At 41.8% G+C, this 13,617-nt stretch overlaps 1 protein-coding gene across 6 annotated transcripts in view; it reads right to left on the bottom strand.

Moving 5' to 3' along the window:
• Window positions 1–13,617, bottom strand: part of LOC144604751 (cadherin-6-like) — a 171,488-nt gene that overhangs the window by 77,449 nt on the left and 80,422 nt on the right. For all 6 annotated transcript variants that reach the window (XM_078419385.1, XM_078419428.1, XM_078419418.1 and 3 more), the window contains one exon: window positions 6,200–6,319. In XM_078419385.1, coding sequence (XP_078275511.1) covers window positions 6,200–6,319 — 120 coding nt within the window. The remainder of the gene's footprint in view (window positions 1–6,199; window positions 6,320–13,617) is intronic.

The raw sequence follows: 13,617 nt of genomic DNA, 5'->3' as shown, positions 1-13,617 counted from the left end.
AGCTCTTAAGGATAGCGGAGTGAGGGGGTATGGGGAGAAGGCAGGAACGGGGTACTGATTGAGAGTGATCAGCCATGATCGCATTGAATGGCGGTGCTGGCTAGAAGGGCTGAATGGCCTACTCCTGCACCTATTGTCTATTGTCTATTGTCTATTGTCTAAAAACATCCACTGACTTGGCCTCCACCAACCCCAACCCCTCTTGTAACTCTGACATCAGCACCTCCAGATCTTTAAAATGAGGCACGTGTTTTTCAAACAGCATGAAATAAAAAATCTAATAAATAAATATACCAAAAAAATATCCACACTGCTAAAGTAAACAAGGTGACTCTTTAATGTGCATGATTGTAGCATTTACTGAAATAGAATGGTGAAAGACTTTGAGCCCAATTTGTGTTTACTGTGTCTAAAAGTCCACCTGCGGCTTGTTTAACAACAGCCTTTCTTTGTGAAAAAGAGCAGGATATTAAACTGCTGAATCGGGGAATGTGATTGGAATTGCTTGTTGGGCAAATAATTTGGAAGCAATTTTGACCATTTTCCCTGTAAAACAAATGGGGTTTCAGTTGGAGGCAAATATATTGATCTAAAATTTGGTCCCATCTTGCTTCTAAGCTCTCAGCATGGTTGAAAGAGTGAGCCAGCCAAGCAACCAACTGACAAAAGGTGAAGTGGTGATTTAATCATTGTAATGGGGCCAGGAGATTTAGAATTAATCAGTGGAAAGCCAGGTTTTCTATCAAGCAATCAGTCACAGTTCTGGATACAGGTTAGCATCCTTTCCACCCACTTTCCATTTAGCTGCCTCAACTATTCTGTGCATTAGGACAACCAACCATCTTCCCAACCTTCAACCCTCCAAATCCTCCTCTCATAAACTTGCCAGTCTCCCGACAATATATTTGAAGCAGACCACTTGCCTCCAATTGCTGCAACCCCTCAACGTTTCCACCGACTCCTCCCTCCTTCCACTCTTTCATAGAGTCAGAGATGGAATCAGCGTGGAAACAGGCTCTTCAGCCCAACTTTCCCACACTGGCCAACATGTCCCATCTACACTAGTCCCATCTGCCTGCATTTGGCCCATATCCCTTTAACCCTGTTCTATCCATGTACCTGCCTAATTGTTTCTTAAATGTTGTGATAGACCCTGCCTCAACTATCTTCCCTGGCAGCTTGTTCCATACACCCTCCACCCTTTGTGTGAAAATCGTACCCTTCAGATTCCTATTAATTCCTCCCCACTTCACAATTGAGAATGTGTCCTCTGATTCTCAATTCCCCCACTCTGGGCAAGAGACTCTGTGTCTATCCCAAAATGCTGGAGTAACTCAGCAGGTCAAGTCAAGTCAAGTCAATTTTATTTGTATAGCACATTTAAAAACAACCCACGTTGACCAAAGTGCTGTACATCTGATTAGGTACTAAGGAAAAAAATGAAACATACAGTAGCACGCAAACAGTTCACAGCGCCTCCTCAATGAGCCTCAAACGCTAGGGAGTAGAAATAGGTTTTGAGCCTGGACTTAAAGGAGTCGATGGAGGGGGCAGTTCTGATGGGGAGAGGGATGCTGTTCCACAGTCTAGGAGCTGCAACCGCAAAAGCGCGGTCACCCCTGAGCTTAAGCCTAGACCGCGGGATAGTGAGTAGCCCCAAGTCGGCCGACCTGAGGGACCTGGAGTTAGAGAGGTGGGTTAGAAGATTTTTGATGTAGGGGGGGGAATGTCCATTTAGGGCTTTATACGTGAATAGGAGGAGCTTGAAGTTGATTCTGTACCGTACAAGGAGCCAGTGGAGAGAGGCCAGAATCGGGTTGATGTGGTCCCTTTTACGGGTACCCGTCAGGAGTCTCGCTGCGGCGTTTTGGACCAGTTGCAGGCGGGACAGGGAAGATTGGCTGATCCCAGTGTATAGGGAGTTGCAGTAGTCTAGGCGGGAGGAAATGAAAGCGTGAATGATTTTTTCTGTGTCGTCGAATTGGAGGAAAGGTTTGATTTTAGCTACGGTATGAAGTTGGAAGAAGCTGGCTTTTACCACAGCGTTGACTTGCTTATCAAATTTGAATGCAGAGTCAAATATCATGCCGAGGTTTTTGACATGCGGTTTGACTAGGTTCGAAAGAATGGGTGACGCTTCGATCCGAAACGTCACCCATTCCTTCTCTCCAGAGATGCTGCCTGACCTGCTGAGTTACTCCAGCATTTTGTGATACCTTCGATTTGTACCAGCATCTGCAGTTATTTTCCTACACTCTGTGTCTATCCGATCTATTCCTCTCATGATTTTATATACCCCTGTAATATCACTCTGTTTCACTCCCTGTCTGTGGCTTGGTATCACAGGCCTACCTGCTTCCCTGTTAGCAAGCCTCTTAATCCAACTGGCCCTGTGCAGGAACAGTTAATATTAATTAGACCCCTGCATTCACTTTGACTGGACCTTGGGGGGGGGGGGGGGGGGGGGGGAACGGGACGGGACACTGTTCTGGCTACCTCAACACAGGTCGGTCTGCCTCATGGGGAACATGAAGGCTCCTTCTCTTGTTAAATTCACATAGAAAGGGTTCAGAAATTCTGGAGATGCAAAGAACATCTCCAGAATAATCAAGGATTTTTGCCCCTTCTGTGTAAAGAGCTCACAATGGGGCATTTAATACAGCATTTTGCTTAGTCGGTTTGCAACAGACACATGATCACCTGATGGAACACAAATAGGAATATTATTTATTCCCATCCATAATGATTTCTAACTTCTTTCCCCTCCCTTACTTCTTTTATAGAATACAAATTTTCTGACAAGTTTTTCAAATACACGTGTTTTTATAAAAGCATAACGATTATCAGAGTCTAGAATATTTCTCATCATTTTTAATGAAGCTACCATCAAATTTCCAGATCCCAGCTTACATTAGTAATTCTAATGGGGCATTCTGAGTAAGAACAGCTGTCATTTTTAATATGTTCTCAATTTTATGATTGGATCTCTCCTTCAGTACGTACCCTTTTGTGCATCTACTTGGCAGCTTTGCTACATGATTGAAACAAGGAGTTACACCATAACTGTGCTGTCAGTAAAGTATTCTGCTCAACCATCCAGAAATGGCTTATCATGATGCATGGAGGAAGGCAGATTAGACTAGTTTATGTTGGGGCGACAATTATATAATCAATTTATGCAGATGGCTGGACATCATTTGGAGAAGAATATTGTGACTCCCAACCTATGTAATCCAGCCATACAAGTCACTGGTGAGATCTTACAGCTGCTTCAATTCTGGCCTCTTGCATACCATCAGTTTAAATCAATGCACAATTATAGGGCTGCTTTTAGGTAGTTTGGATAAGTTCTGGAATTCCGTCCCTGTTTCTCTTCCTTTCTCTAGCTTTCTCATCTCCCTTATGAAGCTTATTAGTTCAGTTTAGTTTATTATCACGTGTACCGAGCGAGGTACAGTGAAAAATTGTTGCTCTCGCAGGCCAAGTTTGTGGTCACCCTCTTGATAAATTCTCACGGTTTGACATCAGTCTTTGATAATACTGTTTTGAACTGGATTAGGATGTTTCACTGCATTAAAGTGTCATTGTTAAGATAAGTCGTGATAGCTATAGTGCATGAAAAATATTTTATGCAATGCAGTTTGTACTGACATAAGGTGCTGTATATTGCAAAGTGGTTTATGTTGTTACAATGAATATCTGGGCCACATATAGAGTATTGTGTTCCGTTTTGGTCACCATGTGAGAGGAAAGATGCTGTCAAGCTCGAATGGGTGCAGAGAAGATTTACGAGGAAGTTGCAAGGACTTGGGGGCCTGAGTTATAGGGAGAGGTTGAGCAGGCTAAGGCTTTATTCCTTGGAGCACAGGAGGATACGGGGAGATCTTGTAGAGGTGTACAAACTCATGAGAGAAATAGATTGGGTAAACACACAGAGTCTCTTGCCCAGAGTAGGGTAATCGAGAACGAGCGGACATACTGTAGGTATAAGATGGGGAGGGAGGGGGGGAAGATTTAATAGGAACCTGAGGGGTAATGTTTTTACACAAAGGGTGGTGGGTGTACGGAACGAGCTGCTGAAGGAGGCAGCAGAGGCAGGTGCTATCACATTGTTTAAGAAGTATTTGGACAGGTACATGGATGGGCTAGGTTTAGAGGGATATGGACCAACGCAGGACTAGTGTAGATGGGGCATGTTGGTCACCGGGAGCATGTTGGGTCAAAGGGCCTGTTTCCACGCAGTAGAACTCTATGATTCTACCTTAATAAATATCAGAATAAGAAGTAGGGGACAAATGGCCTGCTTTTGGTTTTATTTCTTGTATTCTAACAGTCTAATGTGGTTTATTGGATTGATACTCTGGTCTTAAGCACAGTTAATCATGTGGACAAATTGCTGAATTATCATCTCTATATTTTAAAGTTTTTTTGGTAAATATTAATAAATCTTACAATGTTATCAGCACTCATATGGAAAATGCAGATTTCACCATTCTGGAAAATGCTCATCTCTCCATGACTTGCACTTGATAAAGCAGCTCATCTAAATACAACGCAAATGACCTTAAGCAATCACATTATGGTTCTGTAAATGTACCATTTCTTTGCCCATTTTAGACTAATCCAATGTATTTTCTGCATAAAATCCCATTAGCATTGGAATAGCTGAAGCTGTGGAATTAATGAAAGATTAGAATAGCGAAGAGAGGCATTCCAGATTTGTGCTGCAGAGCTTCACTTATATTTTATCCTCAGGCATGTAACAATCTTAATAGTTGAAAGATGATGCTCGTCACAGAGAGCACCAACCACTTGTTAGCTCTGACATTTCAATATGTAGGGCACGCAAAATAAAAGGTCCACTAGGAAGGCAGGGACATTTGTGCAGAAGCCATTTGTCATTCACAGGGCTCATATATCTATCTTAAATTCACAACAGATACTTTCATCATCAAGATAGTCAGTCCTTTTTTCCAAAAAACAGTTTTTCTATCACAATTGCAATACTCCCTCTTAGAGTCAGAGTGAAACTGTGTGGAAACAGGCCCTTCGGCCCAATACGCCCACACCAGCCAACAATGTCCCAGGCACAATAGTCCTACCTGCCTGTGCACAGTCCATATCTAACTCTCCAAACCTGCCCTATCCATGTACCTGTCTAATTGTTTCTTAAACGACGGGATAGTCCCAGCCTCAACTACCTCCTCTGGTAGCTTGTTCCATACACCCACCACCCTTTGAGTGAAAAAGTTACCCCTTGAATTCCTATTAAATCTTTTCCCCTTCACCTTGAACCTACATCCTCTGGTCCTCGATTCCCCTACTCTGGACAAAAGATTGTGCATCTACCCGATCTATTCCTCTCATAATTTTGTATACCTCTATAAGTTCTCCCCTCGTCCTCCTGCACTCCATGGAATAGAGACCCAGCCTACTCAACCTCTCCCTATAGCTTGCACCCTCTAGTCCTGGCAACATCCTCATAAATCATTTCTGAACCCTTTCAAGCTTGACAATATCTTTCCTATAACATGCTGCCCAGAACTGAACACAATATTCTAAATGCGGTCTCACCAATGTCTTATACAACTGCAACATGACCTCCCAACTCCTACACTCAATACTCTGACTGATGAAGGCCAAAGTGCCAAAAGCCTTTTTGACCACCTTATCTAGCTGCGACTCGACCTTCAAGGAAACATGCACCTGTGCTCCTAGATCCCTTTGCTCTACAACACTACCCAGAGGCCTACCATTTACTGTCTAGGTCCTGCCCTTGTTCGACGTCCCAAAATGCAACTCCTCACACTTCTCTGTCTTAAATTCCATCGACCATTCCTCCGCCCACCTGGCCAAATGATCCAAATCCTGCTGCAATCGTTCACAACCATCTTCACTATCTGCAAAATGGTTGTGCTCTCTCTCTCTCTCTCTCTCTTTTTTTTTTTTACAGGGTAATACTTTGCACAGATCTGAATTGACATTAAGGCACCCAAAATAATATTCTTTAAACTATATTAGATGCCCAGGTTATCATTAGAATGCACTGGGTTTGTAAGATTTTCTAGCATAATAACCAATGCACACTCTCCCATTACCTGTATAGAAACAAAGTATTTAGACCAATGTGTTTTGTAACCTCAGTTAAATTATTTAGAAGTTAATTCAAGAAACAAATTTATGAAGAAAAGTCTCTGACCTGTGTCTGACTCGACTGAAAAGTAGGGCTGGCCTTGTAAGATACTGTACACAACCCTGGCACTATATCCATAGGTAGGATCATCAGCATCTGTAGCTATAACTTGAATTACAGATGCACCTGTAAGAAACCAAAACACATCATAATGCAGTTCAGTAATCTTATTTCAAAACATTTCATTGACATTAATCTAAACTCTTTATTTATTTCCAAATGCTTACTTTGTTGAGTGTTTTTGAAAATGTACATAATTTAGTAGGCAGCATGGTCAATGCTAGAGATTATAGAATCGTTTTAGCTTTGCTTTTGAAGCACAGTGGCACGGGAAAGATTTCGGGAAAGTGGATGTGGAGACTGCGATTTAGTTCAATGGCGCTAAATATGTGGTGGCTCCCCATGGAACACATTGTGCACATCTGGCCTCACCAAAGTCAATGGAAACAGAGTTAAATGGGTGCCTCAAGCATACATTTAGCACATCAGATCATAGAAGATTTTTTTTTCTTTCTTTAATCTGTCTATTTCCAGAGTTGCAACCTTTTAATCGACTGGTGAGTGGAGAGGGTGGTGGGTGGGGGGGGGGGGGCTAATTCTCCCTGCAATTTCGAATCTGAGGGAAGGAGTTACTTTTAACATGCAGAACCATTTCCGGCAGCTCCTTGTGTTGTTCTACTCTCACCAAGCTCCATTAAGTACAATGTTTGGAGAGTTCCATGCTTGTTTTCACACATTCCCATTTCTGATGAAGGTTCATTGACCTGAAGTGTTGACTCTGTTTTTCTCTCCCCAGATGCCACCTGAACAGCAGAACATTTCCGGCATTACTTCAGATATCCAGCATCTGCAGTATTTTGCCCTTTTTTAAAAATGTTTCCTTCATCAATGAGTTTTTATTATTAATTAATAATAGATTCATTTGTTTTTAAATTGAATGATCATTTTTAAGTCTTTTATGTTTTTAATTATTTTCATCGCAATTCATTTCTTTAACATGCTTTGCCAGACATAGCTGACCATCAGAGATATCTGAAAGGACTCAGAGTGGCCCATGGACAGGGCTTTGGCTCCTGACACTTGCAACCTACCCACCGTCCCTGACTTACTAATGCTTCACGGACACTTGCAACAGTGACCTCCGCACAGTGCTCAGCCCTGCACTGCCACAAATATTTAACTCAGCCACAAGGAGGCATTGCAAGGCATGAGTCTGGTCAGTAAACATTGCTTCCGCGAATGCTTCATGCTGTTCACTAATCATAACTTTGTTTTCCAAAGTTGTGAACCAATTTCTCTTGACCAAACTCTGCTGGGTTGGAGCTATGACAGCAAAAGTAGACCTTTTCGCTTAGATTAAGAACAGGTCAGATGTTATGTGAACCTGAGTACCACCCTGCATCTTCAGGGTTAACATTCCTGCCTCTATTGAGAGACGTAGACAATATTGCATAATGTTAGCACGGTCCTCTCACCAAACCCAGTGGATGCTTAACAACAGCAAATGATGGAGCTGTCAATGAGGCTCTGTGGAATTATAGCATGCTACCACAAAATTTGAATTCTCACTTAGGAAAGTGACAGATCTTTAGCAAAGAGCAAAGCGGGCAATAGGGAAATGATAGCTAGCTTTGCTTCTGATTGACTTCTTTGAGAAAGTAAATTAGTCTGGGTGCAGATTCTGCTCTCAGATTCTAAATGAGCTATCGAGCTTCATGAAGAGAAATCAAACACATTGAACAGTGGGAGCTCATGCGTAATGACAACAGCAAACTTATCAAGGCTTTTCAATCTATGATCTGCTCCACTAGTAGAGAGGCTCTTTATCAATGTTATAACATGCTCCAGCAATTGCTCTCAATTCAATTTGACTCTGAACCCCTTGTTCCCACGCTTGTTGTGATGATTCACGTCCGTCTCTGCATCTCAGGTCAGAGCTTATGCATGTCCCGTTTGCCTTTCATTTGCCCAGAATGCATATTGATAGCTCAATCTTTCCTCAGAATGGTTCCATTTCCATCTGACTGATCCACAGATGGATACGGTTTGATTTCCGTACGAAGGTTCGTACCTCGGTCAAAGCGTTCAGAGCTTGGAGGCAGAAAATAAAAACCACCTCCTGATACACCAGATATGGATGCTCAAAGAAGAGCCATCTCAGCATTAATTGATCATTTTCTCCATAGCATGATAGCTTTCTTTTGAACTGGTACAAAAATTCTTTTTTTTTTGCTCTTAATCCAAATACTGCAACACTATTATAATTGTGTAATAAAATAATAGACACATAACTAAGTGATTGGAACTAAGGATAGTGTTAATGTGCGGGGATCGCTGCTTGGTACGGATGGTGGGTCGAAGGGCCTGTTTCCGTGCTGTATCTCTAAACTAAATACTAAACTAAAAAAGTGAACGAATCAAATGCATCTCCCCACAAAAACAAGACATTACTTTGACGTCATTCTGCTTCACATGAAATTTCTAAGAAAATTAATATAGTCAATGACTTAGCAAATACAATACAAATTTCATATTTTGTAAAAACATGCATATTTTGTTCCAGCACCTGCACATTTGTTTTTATTATAAGGACACCTCGAGATACATAAAATAACACTAACCTCACAATTATTATGATTGCGTGAAAAATTGTGAAAATTAATTTAAATTTCAACCAAACTATTTTCTTATTGTCACTGGGCAATTGCTTTATCTGTTCTACCTTTTCTTTCAAATGAATCAAAAATGCACCATGAACTATTCTTTTGAATGTTTTTTTTCTGGAAAATCCTCACTTCTCTACAATTTTCGACACACTGCTTAAGCTTTACATTAGAGCAAGACAAAAGACAAAGAAGCAATAACTGTTGCTTATAGAAAAACATAAATACATATTTTCAATGAAAAATCCTCTCCTCCTCTTCACTTTAGATTTAATCTAGATAAAAACAATCATCATTTCAGTTGAAATTGATTCCGCAGTAGCTTAAGATTTTTTTTGAATGAGGTGTCCAAACACTAACAGAAAATGAGTGGAAGTGGATTGATCGCCTGTTGTGCACTTGTACTGTTTTCCTCCACACTGACTTCATTTGAAAGGAAAGTTATCCCCAGGAGTGTACAGCCAAAGAAAGTGAAAGAGACAGAGAACATGTGTATGTACTAGAGGAAAAAGCATTGCAACAATGCTCCTTACAGTCCATGAAGGATTTTTCAACTTACCCCCTGCGGTAACGTAGGAAAACACAGTAACCAACTTGGGCATGGCTTATTCTTACCTTGGAATTGAGCGGGACTTAGTTGCTGCCTTACAGCGCAGAGACCCGGGTTCAATCCTGATTATGGGTGCTGTCTGTACGGAGTTTGTACGTTCTTCCTGTGAAGAAACTTACTATGGGAAAAACTTCTCTCAATGCTCCAGTTTCCTCCCACACTACAAACACGTACAGGCCTGTAGGCTAATTGGCTTTGGTAAAATTGTAAATTGTCCCTAGTGTGTAGGATAGTGTTAGTGTGCGAGGATCACTGGTCGGCGCAGAATCGGGGGCCAAAGGGCCTATTTCCGTACTGTATCTCCAAACTAAATGAAACTCAGCCTTCGGAGGGGCAAGTGGTGGCTGATAGAGCAGAGAGTGGATTGTTTCAAATGTTGTGGGCTCTCTGCTGTTTTTCTTGTCTTCGTGTTTCCTCTGCCTTTTCTGCAGAAGGAGTGAAATAAGTGGCTAACCTTTTTGCAAAAGCCACTTTGGTAAATGTAAAGAAATGTGGGCCCTATTTTAAACACTAGATTTTATTACTATGAAGAAACACGAGTAACAGCACAGGCATTTATTTTGTGCCATGATAATCACAATTTTTATTTCTATTATAGCTTGTATTGTTTATTATTCCACTCTAATGATAATAATTGAGGGCACTTAGCATGGACTGAAGCAGAGCTTCTGTCCACTGGAGGGTAGAAATCTTCTCTTCTCCCAAAGCAACATTGGCAAATCCACATTCAGTATTGATGTGGATAGAGAACTGGCTGGCAGACAGGAAGCAAAGAGTAGGAATAAACGGGTCCTTTTCAGAATGGCAGGCAGTGACTAGTGGGGTACCGCAAGGCTCAGTGCTGGGACCCCAGCTATTTACAATATATATTAATGATTTGAATGAGGGAATTGAATGCAACATCTCCAAGTTTGCGGATGACACGAAGCTAGGGGGGCAGTGTTAGCTGTGAGGAGGATGCTAGGAGGCTGCAAAGTGACTTGGATAGGTTAGGTGAGTGGGCAAATGCATGGCAGATGCAGCATTATGTGGATAAATGTGAGGTTTTCCACTTTGGTTGCAAGAACAGGAAAGCAGACTATTATCTGAATGGTGGCCGATTAGGAGAAGGGGAGATGCAACGAGACCTGGGTGTCGTGGTACACCAGTCATTGAAAGTAGGCATGCAGGTGCAGCAGGCAGTGAAGAAAGCGAATGGTATGTTGGCATTCATAGCGAGGGGATTTGAGCATAGGAGCAGGGAGGTTCTGCTGCAGTTGTACAGGGCATTGGTGAGACCACACCTGGAGTATTGCGTACAGTTTTGGTCTCCTAATCTGAGGAAAGACATTCTTGCCATAGAGGGAGTACAGAGAAGGTTCACCAGATTGATTCCTGGGATGGCAGGACTTTCATATGAAGAAAGACTGGATAGACTCGGCTTGTACTCGCTGGAATTTAGAAGATTGAGGAGGGATCTTATAGAAACTTACAAAATTCTTAAGGGGTTGGACAGGCTAGATGCAGGAAGATTGTTCCCGATGTTGGGGAAGTCCAGAACAAGGGGTCACAGTTTAAGGATAAGGGTGAAGTCTTTTAGGACCGAGATGACGTTTTTTTTCACACAGAGAGTGGTGAATCTGTGGAATTCTCTGCCACAGAAGGTAGTTGAGGTCAGTTCATTGGCTATATTTAAGAGGGAGTTAGATGTGGCCCTTGTGGCTAAAGGGATCAGGGGGTATGGAGAGAAGGCAGGTACGGGATACTCAGTTGGATGATCAGCCATGATCATATTGAATGGCGGTGCAGGCTCGAAGGGCCGAATGGCCTACTCCTGCACCTATTTTCTATGTTTCTAAATATTCTCCTCTCCAATACTACGCTCACTCGAAGCCAAAGCTGCTGAAGAGACACATTAATAATAAATGAGACTTGATTTCTTACACTAACATTTTCGGACATGGCTACGAATCAACAAAATGTTCACTGGCATGAAATTAATTATGCCAGTACTTCCTTTTATTTCAGCAATTGGCACCTCTGTATCCATTTTGTGGTATTCTGCGTGTAAATGGTCAATACTTCGATCCCAAGCTTTCTTACAATGATCTCCTGACCACAAGGTTCACTTATGCCATCATGCCATTATGGTTAGAAATCAATTGCATCAAATGTATGGGGATGAGTGAACCTGATAGCTAAAGGCTTTTAGCACAAGTGACCGCAGAAGAATTTTCCTTCTGCCCACCCAAAGATTTTAACTTTTCATTGTGAGTAGGGGAAATGCAACATGAATAGCTCATAATTTTTTCTCAGTGTCAGAAAACATTACACAAAATAGACTCGGATTTTTGGCCGGCAATTGTTACAGTCAGTCTGTTCTCCATAAAACATTATTTCTAACTGAACGGAATTGGTCAGATCTAAATATTATGCTATGGCGAGTCCGAAACTTGTTGATTGTAGACGAAGTTTATTGCAGCCGCAATACACGAATACAGAGTTAAACAACAAGGTACAGGACAACCAATACAAACTTACTGTCTTCCTTGAAGACTTCACCGAACTGACTAAAACGGGCGCCAAACGCGCACCTGACATCGCTGGCCAATCAGCGATGTCGTTCCCTGGACCAATCCCCATGGTCGCGTTCCCACGTGACCTCGCTGGCCAATCCGAGGGTTCGACGACCTGGACCATTCTCTATGGTCGCTACAATGCATAGTTATATTTGTTCAATGACTGTCTAATAACTCTCCAGTTTTTGGATGATCATTTCCAGTTCATCCCAGATTGATGTGAAACAAGTCTCTTCTCGCCCTAGCTGTGTTTCAGTGAAAAGACATCTCCAATCTGCGACGGAGCCCCGAAACATGAGCACAAATTTCTCAATGCTTCAGTGGAATAGTGAGGGAAAGCTACAATGTCACAGGAGCAGCCTTTCAGATGACACCTTTAGCAGAAAGTAAATAATCCCATGCCACTGGGCTTAGAAAACTCAGGATTATTCCCTAGGGTCTTGGCCATTTCTAATTGGAGCTGGCTTTACACTGGGCATTGGTAAGGTCACGTGGAGGACCACATTTAGTTTCAGTCGCTTTACGGGATCAAGGGATTTGCTTGCATTGAAGGCAGTTCAAGGAATTTGGTGATTACTGGAATGAAGGGGATTGCTTCAAGAAGAAATGGTTAAGCGGGCTTGGCCTTCACTCAGTGGAGTTTAGAAGAATGAGTGATGGTCTTCACCCATTTAGGATGGCAATAAAGAGGACAAAGGGTGATGAATCATTGGAACTGATTCCGAGAAAACAGTGGTGATTGGATATATTTACTGCTGAGCTGAACAGAATTTTCGACAATAGGAGACTTAAGGATTATGGGGATTGGGGTCGAAAGGAAGATGAGATCAAAATCAGATCATCACAATCTTATTGAATGGAGTGCTTGGACCTATTCTTGCTCCTCTTCTCAAGTCTGCATACCCTTATTTGTGCTTCTGAATTAGCAATTACATGCTACACATTACCATGCTGACTAGAATTCAGATTTACTTCATTGATTGGGATATGCTGAGGTTGTGAAAGGGCCTACATATTTTTTGCACATCTTTCATTCATTTGTCCTATATCTTTCTACATCACCGTCTATATCTCTAATTTTCCTTTCCCCTGACTCTCAGTCTGAAGAAGGGTCTCAACCCAAAATGTCACCTGCTCCTTTTGTCCAGAGATATTGACTGACCCTCTGAGTTACACTAGCTTTTTGTGTCTATTTTCTGTTTAAACCAGCATCTGCAGTTCCTTCCAACTACATATTTGCAGGTCTTTCTTTTTATCCACTTTGTTATTGAGATGCATTTGGATTTGTCCCATAGCTAAAATTTAGAGGCAAATTGCAATGAGAAACCAAATATTTACAGTACTATCCTAGTTAAGTTGTGGTGAAGTATCATTAAGGATAGAATATAAGGAACTTTATTGCACCTCAGTCTGTAATGGAAGATATTAATCATTGATGTTAGAACTTACTCCATTTGTCAGTGCTAATACCTCTCAGACCAAAGACAAAAACATTTTTACTGTTAGAAGCAATCAGTTCCTCAGATGTTTCCCCAGAACAAGCTGCATTCCACAAGAGCAGACAAGAATGAAAATGACAGCTTTCAACCTTAC

Source organism: Rhinoraja longicauda, chromosome 2 (genome assembly GCF_053455715.1).
Source record: "Rhinoraja longicauda isolate Sanriku21f chromosome 2, sRhiLon1.1, whole genome shotgun sequence".
Classification (NCBI taxonomy): Eukaryota; Metazoa; Chordata; class Chondrichthyes; order Rajiformes; family Arhynchobatidae; genus Rhinoraja; species Rhinoraja longicauda.
Note: the sequence above shows the minus strand (reverse complement) of the source record. Positions and strands in the feature narration are given on the sequence as shown.